At 37.0% G+C, this 22,665-nt stretch overlaps 2 protein-coding genes and 1 pseudogene across 2 annotated transcripts; all 3 read right to left on the bottom strand.

The window, feature by feature from the left end:
- Window positions 1-60: 60 nt before the first annotated feature.
- Window positions 61-1,356, bottom strand: LOC125198225 (cis-prenyltransferase 7, chloroplastic-like). The gene is made up of 3 exons (XM_048096624.2): window positions 946-1,356; window positions 645-715; window positions 61-508 (listed from the first exon to the last, which is right to left on the bottom strand). Exons 1-3 carry the CDS (start codon window positions 1,354-1,356, stop codon window positions 61-63), a joined length of 930 nt encoding a protein of 309 aa, XP_047952581.2.
- A 7,058-nt stretch (window positions 1,357-8,414) lies between these two features.
- On the bottom strand, window positions 8,415-10,061 carry LOC125198235 ((2Z,6Z)-farnesyl diphosphate synthase CPT6, chloroplastic-like). Its single transcript, XM_048096628.2, has 3 exons — window positions 9,717-10,061; window positions 9,095-9,165; window positions 8,415-8,981 (listed from the first exon to the last, which is right to left on the bottom strand). Exons 1-3 carry the CDS (start codon window positions 10,059-10,061, stop codon window positions 8,531-8,533), a joined length of 867 nt encoding a protein of 288 aa, XP_047952585.2. The 3' UTR covers window positions 8,415-8,530.
- A 9,324-nt stretch (window positions 10,062-19,385) lies between these two features.
- LOC125198245 (cis-prenyltransferase 7, chloroplastic-like) lies at window positions 19,386-22,131 on the bottom strand (annotated as a pseudogene).
- Window positions 22,132-22,665: the final 534 nt, after the last annotated feature.

The following is a 22,665-nucleotide window of genomic DNA, read 5'->3' on the forward strand; positions in this document are numbered from 1 at the left end:
AAGCAGAGCATCCAAACCATTGACAAAAATATTAAGAGATGAAACACTAGTAGGCATTAATTAATTCTTCCGCTGGCCGTAGCGTCTCTGCCGGCAACCATAAGAAGCAAGTGCTTGGCGAAGATCATCTTCACCAAAATCAGGAAACAATTTCTCTGCAAAGTAGAATTCTGTATAGGCCAACTGCCACAAAAGGAAGCCGCTGATTGTGAGCTCACCGCTTGTCCTAATCAATAGGTCCGCGTTTGGGAATTCAACGGCGTTGGTCATCAGCTCTTGTTCCAACATGGCTTCATCGATGTCCGTGGCTCGTAGAATCCCTCCTTCTACTTTGGCGGTGAGCCTTTTGGTGGCCTGTATGACGTCATCGCGGCCGCTGTAGTTCGCCGCCATAACCAAATTCATTCCTTTGTTACATTTGCTAGTCTCTTCAGCCCAAGATATCGACGACAGTAGAGATACCGGCAGGCTTGATTTGTCCCCAATCATGGAAAATAGTATATCATGTCTTTCCAAAACAAAGATGATTAGTTTGGTTAGTTTTTAAGTTACTCACAAGGTTAATATTATGAAATATTTGTATATTTAATTTTATACTAATAAAAATAGATAAAAACAACAAAAATAACTAAAATTAAAATAACCTTGTTATAAGCTCCTTGACCTCTGTTCGTATGTAATTTTCTGTAGATCTCATCATTAAGTCCACTTCCATCTGTAACAGGATGAAAATCAGTAGTATTATTATTATGGAACATATAGTATATGCTTGTATTCAATTAATCACAACATGTCTCTCAAGTCATATGACTCATATCTCAATTACTCCATACATCTTGAATAAATAGTTTTTATTTTTTGGAATCGTCCCACAATAATAATCTACTTTATCAAAAGTATCTATTTTTAGAGGACGGATGAAATGAGGAAACAACAAATACTAACTTGGGATCGTCTAGAGACGTTGGAAAAGGCGAAGATTGTTAGAGTCTTTATTCTGAGGTCACAACAGTTGGAAATGAGCGTCGTGAGATTCTGCCAACCGGCTCTGAAGCCGTCTCCAACAGCCAACTTTCTATCTCTAGCCCACTTTCCGTTTCCGTCCATGATTATAGCGATGTGCTTGGGCATCATCGCTTCTTCAACTGCATCTTTCGCCGCATCCGCTGAAACTGTAGCACCCGCCAAACAGGCCCTAGGCGTTGCACTTGGTGGAGATGAAAAGCACCCTGCATTTGGTCTCTCTACGGTTCGTTTTCCTGCAGTGCTGCTACCCTTGATTGAATACAAGGAATGATTTGGAGGAGATGAAAATGTTAACGCATGAACAACTGTACCGAACTGTAGTGATATCATTGTTTTTACTTTTTTAGACTTTATATTTTGATTATGTGGTTTAGTTTACCGATGGTCTATTTATCGAGACAACTAATTAAATTAGATCAAACCCTACTAAACCATAAGCTTCATTTGAGATTGGAAATATGTTTATTGGCTTTGAATTAAAGGACAACTGGATCATTACTCGTTGCTTATTTGGGTAATTAATTCACTGTTAGAGGCGGCGCATGTATAGTAGTTAAAAGGCTTCTATTAAACTCTTAGAGCATCTAAGAGCACGGAAGTGAGCCCAAACCCATTTTTACTTTTTGTCCTTTTTTAAGAGCACAACACCCATATCCGTGCTCTTAGCTAAGGACAAGCTCAAAGGTCCCACCATTCTATTATTCAATTTAAATACTTCAATTACTAAAAACATTTCTACATTATAAAAATACATTAAAAACTAAAAATTACATAATTAAAATCCTAAAAAATAAAAATTACATAAATACATCTTAAAAAATAAAAATACATAATTAAAATCTTAGAAAATAAAAAAATACATAATTAAAATCCTACTAATTAAAAATTACACACGTGGAAGACTAGTCCTCTATCCCCAATTGCCTCTTGAGACCCCGGATCATTTGCTCATGTGTTGCAAGTTGCTCCGGAGTCATCTTAGATGTATCGTTCAAATAGAGTTGACCCAAGAGGGTCCACAACGTGTTGTTCGGGGGTGGATGAGGCACAAAGGGAGCGGGAGCGGGGGCGGATGGAGTCGGGGCGCGACGGCGGGTGGCCGTCGCCTTCTTCCTTCCTTGTGGCCGGCGAAAACTGCTCGGGCCAGCGTCGGGGCTACCCAAGTTAGTTCCGACAAGCTGGGTAGCCACATCATCGGAGGCGCTGTCGGATAGGGCTACCGACCTCGACCGTTTGCTAGAGGAGCTGGAGGAGGATGCTACTACGCCGCCCCTATACTTCGGATGAAGGTGTCACGACCGCACTTTGCTAAGGATAGCGAAAGCGGGTGAATCGCGACTAATGGGGGATTAAAGAAACGGGGAAAGAAAAGGGGAAAGAACTTGTGAATATAACCGAAGGCCAAGTCGATCATTTCATAGGATAGAAGCCAAATGTACCATTTCATGGTTTTAGAACTAGAATGAATATTACATCAATAAATCAGAGTTCGAAGGTGAGATTCTAAGATGTCTCACTTCACAAAAGAGCAGCGGAATAAGTCCATACTAGACGACTTCGTGTATGAAGACACGAATCGTGAAAGATCCACTGGATTATTTAGTAGCATCGACTCCGATCGTTTCTCCAACCTCTTGACGTTCAACCTGCACATTTATAAATACATGCAAGGCTGAGTACAGGAGTACTCAGTGGACACATGCCGAAAACAAAACATACAAGTATATAGTTGTCATCCATCCACAGTATCGCACGGGGGTTTTTCTTAAAAGGCCCGAGCATACTAAATTATTTTGTGATCTTAAAAGTCCGACTGCAGTCTAAGTTCTTTCAAAATTTCTACCATATCTGTGAATTGTGTACCGTGAAGGTGGCCACCCTCAGCGGACACATCGCCGGCCAACAGCTGATGGCTCACGGCTCTCGTGCACTTTATTCCGAACAGGATTTTTTGCGGTCCTATTGGGAACCGAATTCGTTAAACTCGGGCTGGCATCGCCAAAACCCACAGGCATCTAGCCCCTAGCAGATAGGCCTCAAAATAAACATTTTATGGCATGACAACAACTTTAAAATAATCACTGCTTCATTTTGAGAAAATGATTTTTCATAATTTCACAAAATTTTGCTTTATATCCACACTATAGTGCTGGATATTAAAAGAAAGCCCACCTGATATGCTTATGTCTCAACTCAATTACTCGCTTTGGCTTCACTCGCCCTTGAGCAATTTATCCCTTGAAAATAAATAGCGTAGCACGCTAATTAATAATTGAATTATTTCTCTTTAAAAGAATGCATGCATCCTATTGGATAGCATCTATATCTCAGTCTCGGCTTATAGGATTTTTCTTAATCCTACTTCGGCTTCACTACTCTGCAGAGTTTATTTATTCTCTTTATTAACTTGGAGAAATTCTATTTTCTCTAACTTAAATATTCGGGCACTTATTAACAAGGATAGGAATCCTTGGAAAGTCTCTTCAAAAATCCTTCTCTTCGGATTTTTCTTAAGGCCGCCCATGGCGTCGCGGGGCGACGCCAGTCGGCTTTCGCGTCTCCCACTTTACTACTTTAATCTCCCGGAATCTAAATAAAATTATTCGGAAATTAACTTATCAACTTTCGGGCTCCAACTCGATATTTTCCACTTTTGGGAACTTAGCAATTATTCGGGAATTAATTAATTGAGCTCCAACTCCAGTCCTTAATTTAATTCCACCTGAATAATAATTCTCGGCCCAATATTTAATCTCGGCCCAACTGCCAATTAAAATTGGTCCAAGCTCCACTTTCTTTTAATATTTCTATCCCAACAATTAAACAAACAGTGGCCCACCTTTCTCCTTTTATTTACTAAGGCCCAAATCAACATAAATTCCTTGGCCCAATTCTTAATTAAAATCAGCCCAATGCTATGCTCCCTCTCCCATCGACACATCTCTCTCTCTCTTCTTCACAATTCCAATTTCACTTCCTTTCTCAAAATCCCTAATTCAATGAACCAGAGGCTGCGCCTCCTACTCCATTCTCCGGCGAAATCGTCGTCTCTCCGGCGAATCACCGCCTCTCTGCGTCGCCGGAACTACACCGGCTCCGCCTCCTCTCTCGAATTCGCACCTCGTCTCCTTTCCTCTCAGCGGGATCGCGCCTCACCTGCGTCGCCGGCGAACTCGCCTCGGCCCCCTCGGCCGAGCGTTTTGTTTTTCTCTCGCCGCCGCCTCTCTCTCCTTAAGCTCTTCTCTATCGAGCCTTCCCCGTCGCCTCTTCGCGCCAGCGATGGAAGCGCCACCGCCGAGCACTCGTCGGGCTCCTAGTGCTGCGCGCACTCTTTCTCCAGCTCGCGTGGGGAAGCTCCGAAGCTTCCCGTCGCACTCACGCCTCCAGCTGCGAGCAGGGCCGATGTCTCCGTCGCCTCCTCGGCGATTCCAGCGGCAGAGAGGAGGCATCGCCTCCTTCTCCCTCTCTCAGCCGCGGCCTGCAGCTGCTCCGCGGAAGTTTTCGGACTCCGTCGACGCTCTTCCGTCTCCCGGCAGCCCCTCCGCCTAAGCTAAGTCTCCTCCCCGTTCCCTTACTCCTTTCAACGCTTGGTCTTTTAAAACTTTATGTTCTTGGGCAGATCGTTATTACTGCTTTATCACTTGCTGTGGGAAGTCTTAGTTGCATTGAGAGGGATTTGCTATTGTTTTTGGCTACACTTAGTCCGTTTCTATGATTGTTATCCTTGTGGTTCACTGATTTGGGAGTATCTCATACTTGACTAAGTATTGGTACCCTCTGTTGATGCTTGGTTCTTTATGCTTGCTACTGTTATGACTATTCTATTGAGCTTCTATGAATCTAAGTTATTGGCTATCTATTGGTTGGTCTACATGATGCGATGGAGATGGGTGTTGAGGTTGTTTACCTTACTTGTCGAACTTGTATCGGTGGTGGCTGTCCTTGCCGTCACCACTCGCTGCTCCTTCCTCTCCTCTTCGCCGCCCCACGCTTGGTGTTGTGTGGAATTTGTGGTGATGAAATGTGGTGGTGGGGGAGGTGAGGAGAGGCTGCTTATATGGTGCTAATCTATTGAAAGCTAGGTTGGAGACTTGGAGCCAAAGACTCCTATTTTGGGCTTGTTAGCTCTCTCACTTTCGAGCTTAATGATTGTGAGATTCTTGCCGTTTTGGTGATTGTGGCTGATCTTCTTGGCTGATTTCTCGGCCTCGATCGACGGGGAGATGAGAGTTTGTTTCATCTTCTATTTTTGGGCTTGTGTAGGAGCTCGCTCTCCAATGCCCCTTTGTATCGACTCCCTTTTGATGTTAGAGGAGATGGTGACCAAGATTTTCTTACCTCATGCTCTACTTTGTAGCTTACTTAGCTACATTACCCACTAAATGCTCCATCTCTTTATTTAGCTTGTACTTCCCTCTCTCTTTACTTGTGTGTAAATTTCTAACCCCAATTTGGTGTAAACTTTGTAGGTACATGGAGGCATTCTTGGGGCTTGTGGAGGGAAGCAAAATCGAGATTAAGAGAGAAAGGGAAAGAAAGAAGATGCTCCTCTTGAGCTCATTTGGTTCTACTCCCAATTTAGTTCGCTTCCAAACTTGAGAATTAAAGAAATAGGATAGATAGCGTAGAATAGGTGCTTGTTGATTTTATCACACTTGTAGGCATGTACTATTTCCATCATTCATGTATTTCTATTTCTTCACGGTGTATCCACATTTCTCTAATAAAAGTATTTTCTCCACTTTTATTCTTGAACTAAATTTTCTTGCACTTTATTTCCTCCAACGAGAATACTAAAATTACTCCAAAGTCGAATACAACGAGGAAAAGTACGATCACACAACTTCTAAGAGAAAAAAAATAATAATTAAGCTACTAAATCCGATTTATCTTGAAAGAAAGGATCGAAATTTCCGGGGCGTCACAGAAGGCGCCCCTCCTGCCAACAAGCGAGGTACTTGAACGCTTTAAACTCCAAGCTTTCTTAGGTCGCCAAGGCGGCACTGATGATGTCGAGCTCGCTCTTGCCGCTCCCCGCCGCCCGCTCTTCCTGTTGGAAGTACCCATGGAACTTGCCTATTGCCTCGTTGCATCTGTAGATGCAATTGCGCACCATACTATCATTGCGATAGATGGTTCCCCCCGGCCGGGTTTCATTGTAAAGACGAGTGATGCGCCACCGATACGTACCCCAGGTTTGGTTCGTGCCAACGTCAGGATCTTCGGAGACTGCCAAGTAGGCTTTGAACATCGCCATAATCTCACCCGGAGTGTACGGGGTGCGGGTGCCAGGAGTAGGAGTAGGAATAGAAGTAGGAGTAGGAGTACAGCTGCTGCTCCCTCCCGATCCGGGTTCGGGTGCCCACCCGAAACCGGAGGCATTTTGGTCGTCCACCGGAAAAGGACGGTAACCACCCGAAAATTGCGAACCTTGGGTTTGAGGAGGGGCCGTAAATTGCGTTTCCGGACTAGGGATTGGCTCATCGGAGTCGAATCAATCGTGGTTCCAACCGCGATTGCCGGAGGGGTGATCGCCGAAGCCGGACATTGTGTAGTGTGGTGGGAATTTAGATGAGTAAATATGAGAAAGAAGATGAGAGAATGTAGATGATAGAATAAATGAAATGTGATTTTTTTTGTGTTGAAGTGGGAGTATTTATAGATGAAAATGTGAATTTTGGGGAAAAAAAATTAAAAAATAAATTAAAAGTGGGTAGAAAACGGATATAAGTTTTTGGGAAGTGGGAAAATAATTTTTTGTTATTTAAAAATATTTTTTAAAATAAATTTCGAAAAAAAAAATTCCATATGCCAACGGCTATGTCGTTGGCCAATCAGAACACCACGTAAGGCTGCTCAGCGCCACGGACGGACGAGCTGCAGCGGCGGACGCACGAGGCCTGCTCAGCGGCACGGACGGACGGACGCCCTTTTTTCAACCGTTGCGATGCTCTTAATAATGATTTTGGGTATATTTAGATTGGACATTTATTTTATTTCAATTTAAATACAACAAAATTTCTATATTATGTTTTTAATCATGAAAAAAGATTGAGGGACTAATTGAAACTAATGTTCTTTTGCTTTTATATCAATTTTTGAAAAAGATGAATTCCCACGTCTCTCTCTACTCTCAGAATTTACAATATTAATGTTGTAATTTTATAAGTACCATTTTATTAAATTTTTTATTTGAAAGTTTATCTATTAACTAGATCCTTTTTGTCTTTTGACCTTAGAAAAAAAATACAAAATAGGCAATCTCAACAGCTTATATGTATAGAGGAGCGGCGATGGCCACATCCTAGACCCTAGTAGCCCTGAAATTAAGAACTATTATTCTGTGACGTTATGAAGCACACATTAATATCTTGATCTCTATATCTTATTCTTGAAGTGTTTGTTTTTTTTTTTTTTTTTTTTTTAAATTTCTCAAGTTTCTTAACTATTTTTAGGAATGGTGGGGATACTATATATACTTCTTTCAATAATAAAGATAGGAGCTGTAATTTTGGATAAAATTAATACTGTATATTATCAACAATAATTTCAACTACACTATTTTGCACTAAAATAAAACTCCATCTCCTTAAATTAATTTACTTTGTAATTGCACGCGGATCGAAGAGTTGATCCAGCCGGTTGGGGAGTCAGACTATCTCCAACCATTTACATCAAACTCAAACCCATTTTTGAATACACGTCATATCAACATGTTTTACTCCAATCATTTACACCAAATTTAAAATTTATAGCATTTTTGAATTTTTGTCTCACAAATTTTTTATAGTAACATCAAATTTGGTGTTATTTCACAAAAAAAACTAAAAATGAATTTGAGTTTGATGTATAATTAAAAATGATTTCTATACCAAAATTCATTTTTGGCGGTTGAAGATGGTGCGAAACACTACTGAAGCAGCTGCAAATCTCTATTTATTCATTTCTTTTTTTCCTCATAGAAATAACTTAGTAAAAAGTTGACACATGTCCTACTGCATGCTAGAGTAATTGTCGAAACTTGATGTAGAGTCGAAAATGTTCTTCTTGAATTATTTCTAATAACGGACTTCGAAATTTTCTTTCTTTGTTCGTCTTAATTAAACAAGCCCATCAAAAGTATATTGACATCTACGTCGGCCCAATCTAGACTTTTATAATAATTTTAACACTTTTAAGATGTAATTTCAAAGATACTCTATTTTATTTTAATAAATTAACTTATTTAAAATGAAATATGTACTTTAATAGTTATGATATAAACTAAATATTTATCATTTTTTTTTATAATTTTACTTCTACAATTCAAACTTTCAAGCTCATTATTCAATTACTTTTCAATTTCCATTGTATGTGTAATTTGAATAGACAAAGGTAATCAAAACATTATTATTATAGTACTAGTTAATTATTCAGAGAGTTGTCCTATAACATACTATCATTATATGATTATTAAAAATAAAAGATCATTATATGATTATTAAAAATAAAAGATGAAACGCTATTATTTCCAGTCGGATTCAAAACCTGCGCTGGCCCTAGACTGGTAAGAAGCAATCGCTTTAAGAAGATCTTTTTCTCCAAAATCAGGAAATAATTTATCTGAAAAATAGAATTGTGAATAGACCAACTGCCACAGAAGGAAGTTGCTAAGCCTGAGTTCACCGCTTGTCCTTATCAACAAATCAGGGTTTGGGAACTCTCCGATGTTGGTCATCAATTCTTGTTCCAACATTGCTTCGTCGATCTCATTTGTTTCTACAATCCCACATTCTACTTTCGCCGCTATGTTTTTGGCTGCCTCAACGACGTCGTTCCGCCCGCTATAGCTCATTGCCATTACAAAATGCAACCCTTTGTTACTTCGACTCATCTCCTCAGCTCTAGATATTACACATTGTAGAGACTTTGACAGCCTCGATTTCTCCCCGATTGCGGAAAATCGAATATCATGTCTGTTGAGAGAATGTATACTAGTATGAATCTATGATACTACTATAGTACTATTAAGAAGTATATATATAGGTGGTGTTCGTTTTCCTATAGTGTATAGAGAAGATTGACTTACCGTGCCATGAGGTCTTCCACTAGTGATTGTATGAACTCTTCGAAAGTTGTCATCAAGAATGCAACTTCCATCTGGTATATATGCAATGGCGGATCCATGAACAATTAGTGTAAGTAGAAAACTCGGAATCACTAACAATTGATTTTAAGTTTAATTGACCAAATCATATATTTGAACAGAAATAGAAAAATAACCAACCTAACAATACATCTGACCTTTAAATGGAGGGCTAGTCCAACCTGCAGAAAATGGCGCATTTGTGCCATATACAATATAACTATCGCAAATTGTCAATAATTAACATGTAATACTATATTGATATCACGATACTACACCCTAAATTTGGTAGTTGTCATTATCCTTTTAATATTAAATAATAAAAAAAGTAAAATTACATATGACAATTTGGAGACCATTAAATCTCTAAAAATCATATTGTCTCTAATTAGTTGTACTTAGCCTTTTCGGAAGAGTTATTAATTGAACAATTGATTAATCCATTTAGCGTATAAAATATACACTACAAAATCCTTTATCCAATTCTTAAAAAAAAAGGTTTTCTTATTCTTAGTGTGGGGCCTTAACCCTAAAAGTTGAAATTCCTATAAAAAAATGGACGTACTTTAGAGCGATTCCAATTCTCAGTTGAGAAAGCATAGGCAGTGAGCATCTTTATTCCAAGATTGGAGCAGTTGTAAGTAAGGTATTTCAAATTGATGCGACCACTTTTATGACCTTCTTGAACTGCAAGCCCTTTGTTCTTCGCCCACCTTCCATTTCCGTCCATTATAAGAGCCACGTGTTTGGGCATGAATTCTTGATTCAGCTCTCCACGCAATCGGATCACCCCATTCTCACGAGCACTGCTGGGCCACTCTCCGGTGGTTGTTTTTGTAGCACGGCAAGGGTTCAATGAAGACATTGAATTGTGAAAACAAGCCAATCTTGGTAACACTAAAGGTATCATTTCTATTTATCTCTTTTGGTATACCAAGATCTAGTTGCACCTTCTACTTCTTAAATATTGCTACTTTTTCTATATAAGGAAATAAGTACTTAAAGTCACATAATTTACTTGTGTTTTTACTAGGGAAGCCAATTTGGCGGCTCTGGTAGTTAGTTTTATGTCCCTGCCTAATATACAGATACAGTACACTAGTACACTCTAATTTGAAATACATTGCAGAAAAAGAAATCTACTACTCCCTCCGTCCCATAAAAGTTGAGATAAAACTTTTGGGCACGGAGATTAAGAATTTATATTAAATAAATAGGAGAGATAAAAAAAGTAGGAAAGATAAGAGAGAGTAAAGTAAATGATGGAATAAAATAAGAGTAATTAGATGTTTTGTCTTTAGTTAAAAAAAGAAATGACTCAACTTTGTTGGGACGGACTAAAAAGGAATACGACTCAACTTTTATGGGACGGAGGGAGTACTATTTAAAATAACCAAACTCGTTTCCATCATTGTGAAATAGAGTAGTAAATTATGTGGCATTTTGACCTAACGTGAAAATTTTATCTCCTTTCATCTCAAATCATAAATATCTGTTTATATATAAGTACACGAACGTTCAATATTTTCTAACTTTTCCTTCAAAGTTTGTTTTTTAATATGAATACATGAACTTTACTCTTTTTTTATACCATAAAATTAATTTGCTCCAAATTAAGCTGACATGTTGGTTGGAATTCAGTAATGCCAATGTGGCAAAACGACTAGCATTTAAATGATATCGCTTTAATGAATAAGAGTTTTTGCATGCAAGTACTAGAGATTTTGAAAAATTTTAATTTTTCCTTTAACTTTTAAGATTGTCTAGAATTTCCTATGAGCCTTTGAGATTTTACGATTTTTCCTCAACGATGAATATGTCTCGTAAATTATTTAACGTCCAACACTCAACTGAAATTCAGGTAAAATTTATAAAATGATTGCTATGATGCTATCTATAAAAAAGATAAAATCATTATAATTTAGATAAGAGCTAAATTTGAGAGATTAAAAAAACATTTAATTTGGTTGACATTATTCTACAGACAAAAATTAGAAAATCTTTAAGTTCTTTAAATTAGAAAAAAGAAAATTTAGGGGAAAAAATAAAAAAATATATGAAATATTGTTTGTGTATTTCCCACTTTTTTGCCATGTAGATAGAATATAATACAGTAATATATGTAGTCTATATATATGACTTTTAATTTGATCGTAATTGTCAAGAATAAATAAATCATAAATCTTAAAGTTTATGCATTTAATTAAAGAATTAAAGTTTAGAAGATAAACATGATCAATATTACTCCTATATTAATATATTTATAGACAAATAAGTCTACAAATTACAGATAAGTATGATTGCTATTTGCTAGGTTTTTATAAATTAGAATAAATAACTGGCGGCGGCGTATAGGCATAGCATATAAATGTAATAACTCTGTATTAACTGACTACTATTTAAAATTACTTAATTTGAGCGTACCTAAAGCATATAATCGTTCGGATAAGAGAGTTCTAAAAACATTACCATTGACAATTTTAATAGAAAAGTTGACGACGTATTAAAAACTACAATAATTAGTTAATTAGGATTAAGTTGGTCTGATTATTCTTTTCATGCGACTAAATTACTACTACCTCCGTTCTCCAAAATTTGCTACACTTTGACCCGACACGGGTTAAAAGAAATGTAATGGAAAGTGAGTTGAAAAAGTTGGTGGGATATGAGTCCTACTTTTAAAGTATTAGTTTTATAATAAAATGTGAGTAGGAATGAGTTAGTGGAATATGAGGTCCACTACCAAAAATGGTAAAAGTGAAGTGTATTAAATTTTCAGGGACAGACCGAAATAGTAAACCGTATCAAATTTTCAGTGATAGTATTCAAATAAATCAACACCACATTAAACAAAACAATTTTCAATCTTAGCATCAATTGTAAACTCGTTCGAATGCTAATTTTTTTGTGATATTAAAAAAAATTATTCGTGGGATAGTGGAATTGGAGAGAGTGCGTTCCGTTTATATAAGATTTATTTTATTTTATTTTGTATCAGTTTCTTTTTATGTGAAAAAATTTCAAATAACTTCACAAGATATACACTGATCAATGTATAAATAGCTGAACACACTTAATTGATAGAAGTAGCCAATAAACTCATTAAGCTACAAAATTTAATGTAACAGGAGAATATGAGAGCTCTGAATATAGTGCTTGACTGATGATGTTTCAGATTACTTGAAATGAGTTTTATTTACATCTCTATATATACTATGATTTGGAAGAGACTAGAAGCTCATCCTAAACCCTAGCTAAGCTACCAAACAAACCAGCTAAATGCCAAACTAGAGTAATTGAAAACTTAATGCAATGCAGTACAAAATAGCAGGAGCTCTTTATCTTCAAGCTAGGATCCTTTAGTCAACACTTCTTTCCACGTAGGATACATTGGATGAGAATTCATTGATGACATTGCACACTCTGCCACTTCTTTGTTAGCATGAGCAATATCATGCTTCTTTTCCTTCACCTTGATCATATCTTGATTTGCAAGGTTGTTGTGCTAACACTTCCCCTCAATTCAATCGTGGATGAAGGACAAATGGTCATCTTGTTCCTTAGACGCGAGAAGAATTGATACCCTAAGGCTTTAGTAAGCACATCTGCAATTTGGTCTGAAGTTGGAACATATCTGAGTTCCAATCTCTTTTCTTTTACCTTATCTCTCACGAAATGGATGTCCAGCTCGATATGCTTTGTTCTAGCATGTAGAACAGGGTTACTTGCCAATGCAATTGTACTCATATTATCTATCCAGACAATAGGAGTCTCCAAAAGTTTCACTTGAAGTTCATCAAGTAAAGACTTTATCCAGCTGATCTCACAAACTGCATGAGCAAGGCTTCTATACTCTGCTTCTGACTTGATCTCGACACCACTGCCTGCTTCTTTGAACACCAAGATACAAGATTATTTCCGAAATATACACAATACCCTGTTACTGACCTTCTATCATCCATGTCTGCTGCCCAGTCCGAATCAGAGAAAGCCACCAATTTGAATTCTGTCTTTTGCACATGAAGGCCATAGTCCATTGTTCCAGCTAGATATCGAAGTATCCTTTTTACAGCTTTCCAATGAGAATCAAGAGGAGAAGCCATGAATTGACTTACTTTGTTTACGCTGAAACTGATTTCGGGTCTGGTGATCGTAGCATATTGCAATGCTCCAACTGTGCTTCTATACAATTTTCCATCTAAGAAAGGATCTCCTTCATTCTTGGAAAGTTTGAGGTTGGTCAGCATTGGTGTAGGGAATGGTTTTGAATCAAGCATTTGCACTTTTTCCAATAGCTCTCTGATATAGGATCCTTGGCTCAAGTGAAGACCTTGAGCTATATAGACCACCTCAACACCCAAGAAATGTTTGACTTCCCCTAGATCTTTAAAAGAAAATTGTTGACTGAGCTGAGAAATTACTTGTTTAATAGCAGATGAAGAGGAGCCTGTGATGAGCATATCATCAACATAGATTAGAAGATAGGTAACCTCTTTTCCACAAACTCTGAAAAACAAGGATGTGTCAGCTTTAGATTGGGAAAAACCAAGAACCAAAAGAGCAGCTTGTACAGTTGAAAACCAAGATCTTGATGCCTGCTTCAAGCCATACAGAGCTTTATTTAATTTGCATACAAGGGTGGGATCTCCTTGCTCAAATCCTAATGGCTGCCTCATATAGATATCCTCTTTCAAATCACCATGTAAGAAGGCATTGTTAACATCAAGATGAGTAATATTCCAACCATATGAAGCAGCGATGGAAAGTATTAATCTGATGGTTGTGGGTTTAACTACTGGACTGAATGTCTCGGTAAAGTCAAAACCGGGCTCTTGAGAAAAACCTTGTGCTACCAACCTAGCTTTATGCCTTGCAATACTCCCATCTGCATGTTTTTTAATCCTGAAAATCTATGTATTTCCTATCAGATTCTTGCCAGGTGGAAGTTTAGTCAAGATCCAGGTTTTGTTTCTAAGAAGTGCAAGAAATTCTTCAAGCATAGCAGCCTTCCAAATAGGGATTAGAAGAGCAACAAGGGCTGATTTTGGAATACAATCCAGACTGATATGGAATGTTTTTGGTTTAAAAATTCCTGCTTTGCTCCTAGTAGTCATCTGATGACAAGGTTTGACAACATCAGAAACTGGATCTAAAGAAGTTGAAGGTGGATCAATGGGTAATGGAGCAGTAGATGATGAGGAAGATGGGAGGGGAGATTCAGATTGAGCACTAGGAGATCTTACAGCTGCAGATGTGAGAGAAGTATCAGGCCTGTGCAAATTTGGTGGGGATGAGGAAGAAACCGGGAGTTGTGAGGTGTGTGGTGGTATTGAAGAAAGAACCGGTGCAACTATTTGTATAGGACTGAGATCAGATGAGGGAGAAGAAGGAATTGGATTTAAGGCAGGTGTATTATGAGGAAAAATGGACTCATCAAATACAACATCTCTGGTAACAATGAGTTTACCGGTTGGAAGAAGAGTTTTGTATCCTTTGTGTGACGAACTGTATCCAAGAAAAGTTGAGGGTGCAGACCTAAAGTCAAGTTTATGCTTGTTATATGGCCTGATGAAAGGATAACAGAGGCAACCAAAAGGCTTGAGTTCAAGATAATTTGGTTTTGTTTTGAAGAGTGATTCAAAAGGAGAGATAGAGTGCAACACTGGAGTTGGAAGTCTATTTATGATGAAGACTGCAGTAACAAAAGCATCATCCCAAAATGATTTTGCAAGACCTGATTGAGCTAGTAAAGCTAAGCCTATTTCAACAACGTGTCTATGCTTTCTTTCAGCAAGACCGTTCTGTTGTGGAGTATAGGGACATGATACTCTATGTATAATTCCATATTCCTGTAGAAACTTTGATAAACCTTGGAACTCTCCTCCCCAATCACTCTGCAAGATCTTCAATTTAGTGTCAAACTGATTCTCAGCCATAACTTTAAATTGTTTAAAGACTTGTTCAACTTCTCCTTTGGACTTCAACAACTATAACCAAGTATATCTACTAGCATGATCAATAAAAGTCATAATATTTGAATCCATTTCTTGAAATAATGGGAGAAGGTCCCCACACATCACTGTGAATAAGCTCAAGAGGTTTAGAGTGTTGAGTAATGGAATCCATATATGGTAATCTATGACTTTTTGAAACTGAGCAAGGAAGACAAGTAGTAGAGTTTTTCATTGGATGAAAGGAGATATTACAATGATTAAGAGCCTTCTTAACAACATCAATAGCACAGTGACCAAACCGTTTGTGCCAAAGATCTAAGCTAGAGATGGCTGAACTAGAAACAGCAAAGGCTGAATGAAATACAGAATCAGAACATGATGAGCTAGAAGCAGGAACACTACTTTGGCTCTTATTTTGAAAAACAGGAAGATTTCTTGGACTCTTGATACTTGGAGATGTTTTCTGGAGATAAAAGTGATATAGACCACCATCAAGTGTGCCCTTGAGAATGATTTCCTTGGATACCTGATCTCTCACCAAACAAAAAGAAGAGTGAAATTCAAAGAAGACATTGTTGTCTTTGGCAAACTGAGATACACTCAACAAATTTTTGGAAATTTGAGGCACATGAAGAAGATTATGTAAGAATAAAGTCCTAGAGGCTGGATTAGAAGCAGACCTAAGGGTAGATTTACCAATATGAGCAATATGAATTCCATTACCATCACCTAAATGTAAGAGCTTACCTCCACTGTATTCTGTAGCTGCATTCAGATTTGAGTAGTCATGGGAGATATGGTTTGTTGCTCCAGAATCAGGATACCAAGATGATGTTGAAGATGCATCAGCTCCAAACTCAGAGGGAGGATGATGAGAAGAGGTGTTCTGAAACACATGTTGTCCTCGGGTGTGTGCAACATGAGCAGCAGGGGTGTTGGAAAAATGAGACTGATTTGGTTGTGTTCTTTGCTGAGAAGGAGCATTATCATATCTATACCAACACTTATCAGCTGCATGACCTGGTTTTTGGCACAGTTGGCAGGTGAGCTTGTTGCTTCCAGATTTGCCACCTCCTCGGCTACCTCGTCCACCCCTTCCCCTGAAGCTAGAAGATCTCCCTCCATCGTTTTTGTTGCTGAAGTTTCTTCCACCATCATCTCTGAAATTAGAATCTCTCCTTTGGTTGATGGACTGAGCAAGATTTGCTGATGGGAGAGAACCATCAGAATTTGTGGTATTCGAGCTTGTGCCTTCTAACATGCTCTCAAAGCTCAAAAGGATTGAAGTAGCTTCCTGAAGTGAACAAGCCTCAGCTCTTGAGGTGATAGCCACTATCACTGGGTGATAATCAGTTCCCAACCCAGATAGGATATGCATGATATGATCATCTTGCAAAACTCTGCAACCTGCTGCACCAAGAAGATCACAACAAGTTTTAACTTTGTTGAGATATGCTCTCATGGACAAACCTTCCTTTTTAACGGTTTGAAGCTGCAGTTTATACTGCATGATTTTTGCTTTAGACTGACTTGAAAAATTTGCTTCCAAAGCTTCCCAGATGTCCTTGCTTGAGCTTAGACCTACTACTATCACCATTGTGCTTTCTGAAAGAGATGATAGAAGCCAATGGGATAGCCTCTGATCTTGCATATTCCAGTTGATAAATGCTGGATTTAAGATAGCTTGAGTGGATCTGGCAGGAGTTATCATTCTGGGAGGTGGAGTCTGCTCTCCAGTTAGATAACCTTCAAGTCCATACCCTCGCACAGCGGATAAGACATGTTGTTTCCAAATGAGGTAGTTATCCTCAGACAACTTTATGGACATGGGATGATTTTGGGGAAAAACATGCAGAGATGCAACATTAGAGCTGTTGTATAGTTGCTCTCCAGATCCAAATTCATCGCTTTCAGCCATAAGGATATAAAAAAGAGTGAAAGAGAAAGGGAAAGAAGAGGGTGAGAGCCTAGGATCAAATCCTAGGCTCTGATACCATGATAGAAGTAGCCAATAAACTCATTAAGCTACAAAATTTAATGTAACAGGAGAATATGAGAGCTCTGAATATAGTGCTTGACTGATGATGTTTCAGATTACTTGAAATGAGTTTTATTTACATCTCTATATATACTATGATTTGGAAGAGACTAGAAGCTCATCCTAAACCCTAGCTAAGCTACCAAACAAACCAGCTAAATGCCAAACTAGAGTAATTGAAAACTTAATGCAATGCAGTACAAAATAGCAGGAGCTCTTTATCTTCAAGCTAGGATCCTTTAGTCAACACTTCTTTCCACGTAGGATACATTGGATGAGAATTCATTGATGACATTGCACACTCTGCCACTTCTTTGTTAGCATGAGCAATATCATGCTTCTTTTCCTTCACCTTGATCATATCTTGATTTGTATTCAAGGTTGTTGTGCTAACATTAATCAGTCAACTGAATTGATTTTTCAGAGTCATTTTGAAGTCTTTAAACACGCTTGTCTAATCTCTACCTCTCAAAAAGTGAAGTTTTCAATATGTTATGCAATCATAATTAAACGCGATGTTGTACTTTTTACCATCTCTAACTTGTGCAAAACACAACAAACATTTCGAGGCTTTATGTGTTAAACATATTGGTAGATGACATTTAATGTGAGTTAAAGTTTGTACTCCCTGCATTCCACGGTAGTGAAGGCGTTTCTTTTCGGCACACGATTTAAAAAAAGTTTAGTTAAGTGAGTTAAGTAAATAAATAATAAAGTAGGAAATGAAAAAAGGTAGAGAGATGAAGAAAGAATAAAGTAAGAAAGAGTAAAGTAAGTGAAAAGAAATGTGTTAACTTTTTCTAAAATGGGAAATGACTCCACTACTATGATGTACCAAATAACAAAATGATTTCACTACTATGAACAAAGGGAGTATGTCTTAAAAATATTTTGTACTGAGACATTATTACTTGATCACATTCTAAGAAAATTGGATAGTTGTTTTGAATGTTTGTTTTATTCTATATATATGTTTGTTCGGTTGAATTACGACTATAGTTATCGACTTGAGAAAATTATGATATAGTGCAATTCTAAAATTGCCGTTACCAATGATTATCAAGAATGAAGATTGATGATAAGTTATAGGTTAGAATGTGGTCTGAATGTAATTGTTCTCTCAATTACAAGATGCTCCCTCCTTCCAAAGATAGTTGAAACATTTCTTTTGGGCACGAGAATTAAGAAATTGAACTGTTAAAGGTTAAATAGGAGAGAGTATAGTAACAAGAGAATAAAGTAAGAGAGAGGAAGTGACTCAACTACATTGGGATAACCCAAAAAGGAATACGACTCAACTACTTTGGGACGGAGGGAGTATTAGATATCTATGACGAACACATGGACACACGGGAGAGTATATTGGTATCCATACTATTAAACTCTTTTGTTAAGTGTCTACAATTTATTAGTTGGCGTAGTATATAACATTCTTAGTATATAACATTCTTTTGATTCGACACTGTGTAACGTTTTGCATCCCAAAGGAGTAGGAGTAGGACACAAACTTATGTTGGGTGCATCATTAGACAAATGGAAAGAATACTTGAGCCAAGAACTATATTCATTCCTTAATAGAATTTAGAGAGAACACTAAAATTATTTATATTATTTGAGCATTAAGTCATTTGCCAAGTCAAGGATATATTTTATTAAAGTCATTGAAATGATTGAATTGGTTATCTAACAAATACTCCCTCCATCCCATGTTACTTGAAGCGTTTCTTTTAGCCACGAAATTTAAAAAAGTTGTGTTTAGTAAATTAAATAAAGTTGAAGAGAGAATAAAGTAAGAGAGAGGAGAGAGGGTAATGAATAAAGTAAATGTGATTAAATGTTTTGTTTTTAGCCAAAAAGATAAATGACTCAAGTAACTTGGGACAACACAAAATGGAATACGACTCAAGTAACTTGCGACAAAAGAGTATGAGATTGATATATTTAGTATTTAATTATTTAGTTGCATTATTTAGTTAGTTTAATTAGGGATTTGCATATCTTTTCCATATATCTTAGTTGTCTTGCTCATTAAGTTAGTATTAGTATTATAACTAGGACTAATATTATTCTCTTCAGTCAATGAATGAATGAATATATGAATTTACGTATCTTACAAGGGAAATACCTTATCAGAGATAAGGTGAAAACGAGACTTTAAAATACGCGCCGGTTAAAAATGAGACTTTTAGCGTAAATTTTCTATCATAGTGAAAATGGAGACATAGAAAACCCAATACTTTTAAAGGGAAAAACTAGGCATTAATTAATTCTTCCGATGGCTGTAGCGTCTCTGCCTGCAACCGTAAGAAGCAAGTGCTTGGAGAAGATCATCTTCACCAAAATCAGGAAACAATTTATCTGCAAAGTAGAATTCTGTATAGGCCAACTGCCATAGAAGGAAGCCACTGATTGTGAGATCACCGCTTGTCCTAATCAACAAGTCAGGGTTTGGGAATTCGACGGCGTTGGTCATCAGTTCTTGTTCGAACATGACTTCGTCGATGTCCGTGGCTCTTAGAATCCCTCCTTCTACTTTGGCGGTGATCCTTTTGGTGGCCTGTACGACATTGTCGCGGCCGCTGTAGTTCGCCGCCATTACCAAATTCATTCCTTTGTTACATTTGCTAGTCTCCTCAGCCCAAGAAATCGACGACTGTAGAGATACTGGTAGTTTTGATTTTGTCTCCAATCATCGAAAATAGTATACCATGTCTTTCCAAAAGAATGATTAGTTTGATTACTTTTCAGTTACTCACAAGGTTAATATTATGAAATATATGAGTCAGCATGGAGTACTCATCTATACAATATATAAATGGGGAGTTTTTGGGGTATTTAAGAAAATTTTATTTTTAAAATAGATATTATTGATTTGATACACGTAGGCAACCTCACCCCATTTACTGAAAACTTCCCCACTCCTCCATGACCGCTTCTTCCATACCCTCATTTTCATCATTACTTTCATCTCCTTCTCTTCATTTGTGTGGAAACAAAGTTGAGTTGGAACAATTTGGAGAAAACGAAAAATCAAGTTAGAGTGAGAATTGATTGATGATGGAGAGTGAAGCACTTCTGCACCGCGCTCGTGGCGGATGGATCACCTTCCCTTTCATCACAGGTTCTTTTTCATGTCTCTTTTACTCCCTCCGTCCTACAAAGATAGTCCCACTTTGACCCGGCACGGGTTTTAAGAAATGTAATGAAAAGTGAGTTGAAAAAGTTGGTGGAATGTGGGTCCTACTTTTAAAGTATTAGTTTTATAATAAAATGTGAGTAGAAATGAGTTAGTGGAATATGAGGTCCACTACCAAAAATGGTAAAAGTGAAATGGGACAAACTTTGTGGGACGGACGGAAATGAAAAATGGACAATCTTTGTAGGACGGAGGGAGGGAGTAATTCTTAACCCATTTTTACAAGTATTGAATTAATGTTTAATTTTGTTGTGGTGAAACAACAACAATGGGTTGTTTGACATTCTCATCAGGATTATGCGCCAACCTTTTTACATTCCCGAGAGATGAGTTCCATTTTGAAGACACTGATGCTGCTAAAATCACCAACTATGTCAATGGAAACATCACTTTTATCCCTATCTTCGCTGCAATCATTGCTGATTCATTTGCTGGCTGCTTTTCCTACTTATTTTATAGAACTCAAGCATACCATTTTTGCTCTTACTATAGAAGGAAAGCTTGACACCATCACGCCATAGAACCATTCTACACCATGTTCAATGAGCTCGAGGCTTCCTCAATTTTTTTGGTTGTCAGTCCATTACTATGTTTCTTTTTTAGATCGATGTTACCATCATTTCTTTCTTTTTGTTTTTAATAATTATAATATTTTTTTAATAGTAATGATTAGATTTTTAGTCCATCTATGTTACTTTATAGTTGATCCTATATTTTTATCTTTCCACTCCATGATTTAATGTTTAAACATTATATTATGTGATTTGTTTCAAATTTATTATGCTTCAATGTTGATTTGCATAGATTTTTTTATTTTCATATAATTAAAATTGTTACTTTATTCATTGTTAATATTGATTCTAATTTTGTTCAATTAATTTAAAATTGAAAATTAACGTTTAAAAATATACTATTAATCTGTGCATAACACAAGCTTGATACTAGTTTTATAATAAAATATTAGTCATATTTTTATATTTAATTTTATACTTATAAAAATAGATTAAATGAGTTAGTATGACGGCCCATTTAATAAAAATAATTAAAATTACCTTGTTATAAGCTCCTTGACATCTGTTCGTATGTAATTTTCTGTAAATCTCATCATTAAGTCCACTTCCATCTGTAACAGGATAAAAATAAGTAGAACTACTATTATGGAACATATAGTCATATATGCTTGTATTCAATTGATAACATATCTCTAAAGTCATGACTCATATCTCAATTAGTCTATACATCATCAAAAAAAATGTTTTTTTTGCCATTTTTTGAATCGTCCCACATAATAATCTATTTGAATTGTCTCGAAAGTATCTAATTTTAGGGGACACATGAAATAGTATAAAGACAAAAAAGAAAAGAGAAAACGACGAATACTGACTTGGGACCATTTAGAGTCGTTGGAAAAGGCAAAGATTGTTAGAGTATTGATTCTGAGGTCACAACAGTTGGAAATGAGCGTCGAGATTCTGCCAACCGGCTCTGAAGCCGTCTCCAACAACCAACTTTCTATCTCTAGCCCACTTTCCATTTCCGTCCATGATTATAGCGACATGTTTGGGCATTAACGCTTCTTCAACTGCTTTTTTCACCGCATTCGCTGAAACTGTGGCACCCGCCAAACACGCCCTAGGCATTAAACGTGGTGGAGATGAAAAGCACCCTGCGTTTGGCCCTTGTACGGTTCGTTTTCCTGCAGTGCTGGTACCCTTGATTGGATACGAGGAATGATTTGGAGGAGATGAAATGTTAATGCATGAACAACTGTAGCGAACTGTAGTGAAATCATTGTTTACTTTTTTAGACTTTAATTTTTGAATCAGTGTTTTAGTTTAACGATGGTCTATTTATCGAGACAACTAATAAATTAGATCAAACCCTACTAAACCATAAGCATCATTTGAGATTGGAAATATGTTTATTGGCTTTGTGTTAAAGGACAACTAGATCATTACTCGTTATTTATTTGGGTAATTAATTTACTGGTAGAGGCGGCGCATGTATCATACTATTGGTATAGCAGTTAAAAGGGCTCTCATAAAGTCTTAATAATGATTTTGGGTATATTTAGATTGGACATTATATTTTATTTCAATTTAAATACAACAAATTTCTATAATATGTTTTTAATCATGAAAAAAGATTGAGGGACTAATTGAAACTAATGTTCTTTTGCTTTTATATCAATTTTTGAAAAAGATGAATTCCCACGTCTCTCTCTACTCTCAGAATTTACAATATTAATAATTCAATATTTTATTTGAAGGTTTATCTATTAACTAGATCCTTTTTGTCTTCTTTTTGTCTTTTGACCTTACAAAAA

The sequence above is a fragment of the Salvia hispanica genome, chromosome 2 (genome assembly GCF_029641045.1).
Source record: "Salvia hispanica isolate PSC_SH4W2 chromosome 2, Shi_PSC_v1, whole genome shotgun sequence".
NCBI lineage: Eukaryota > Viridiplantae > Streptophyta > Magnoliopsida > Lamiales > Lamiaceae > Salvia > Salvia hispanica.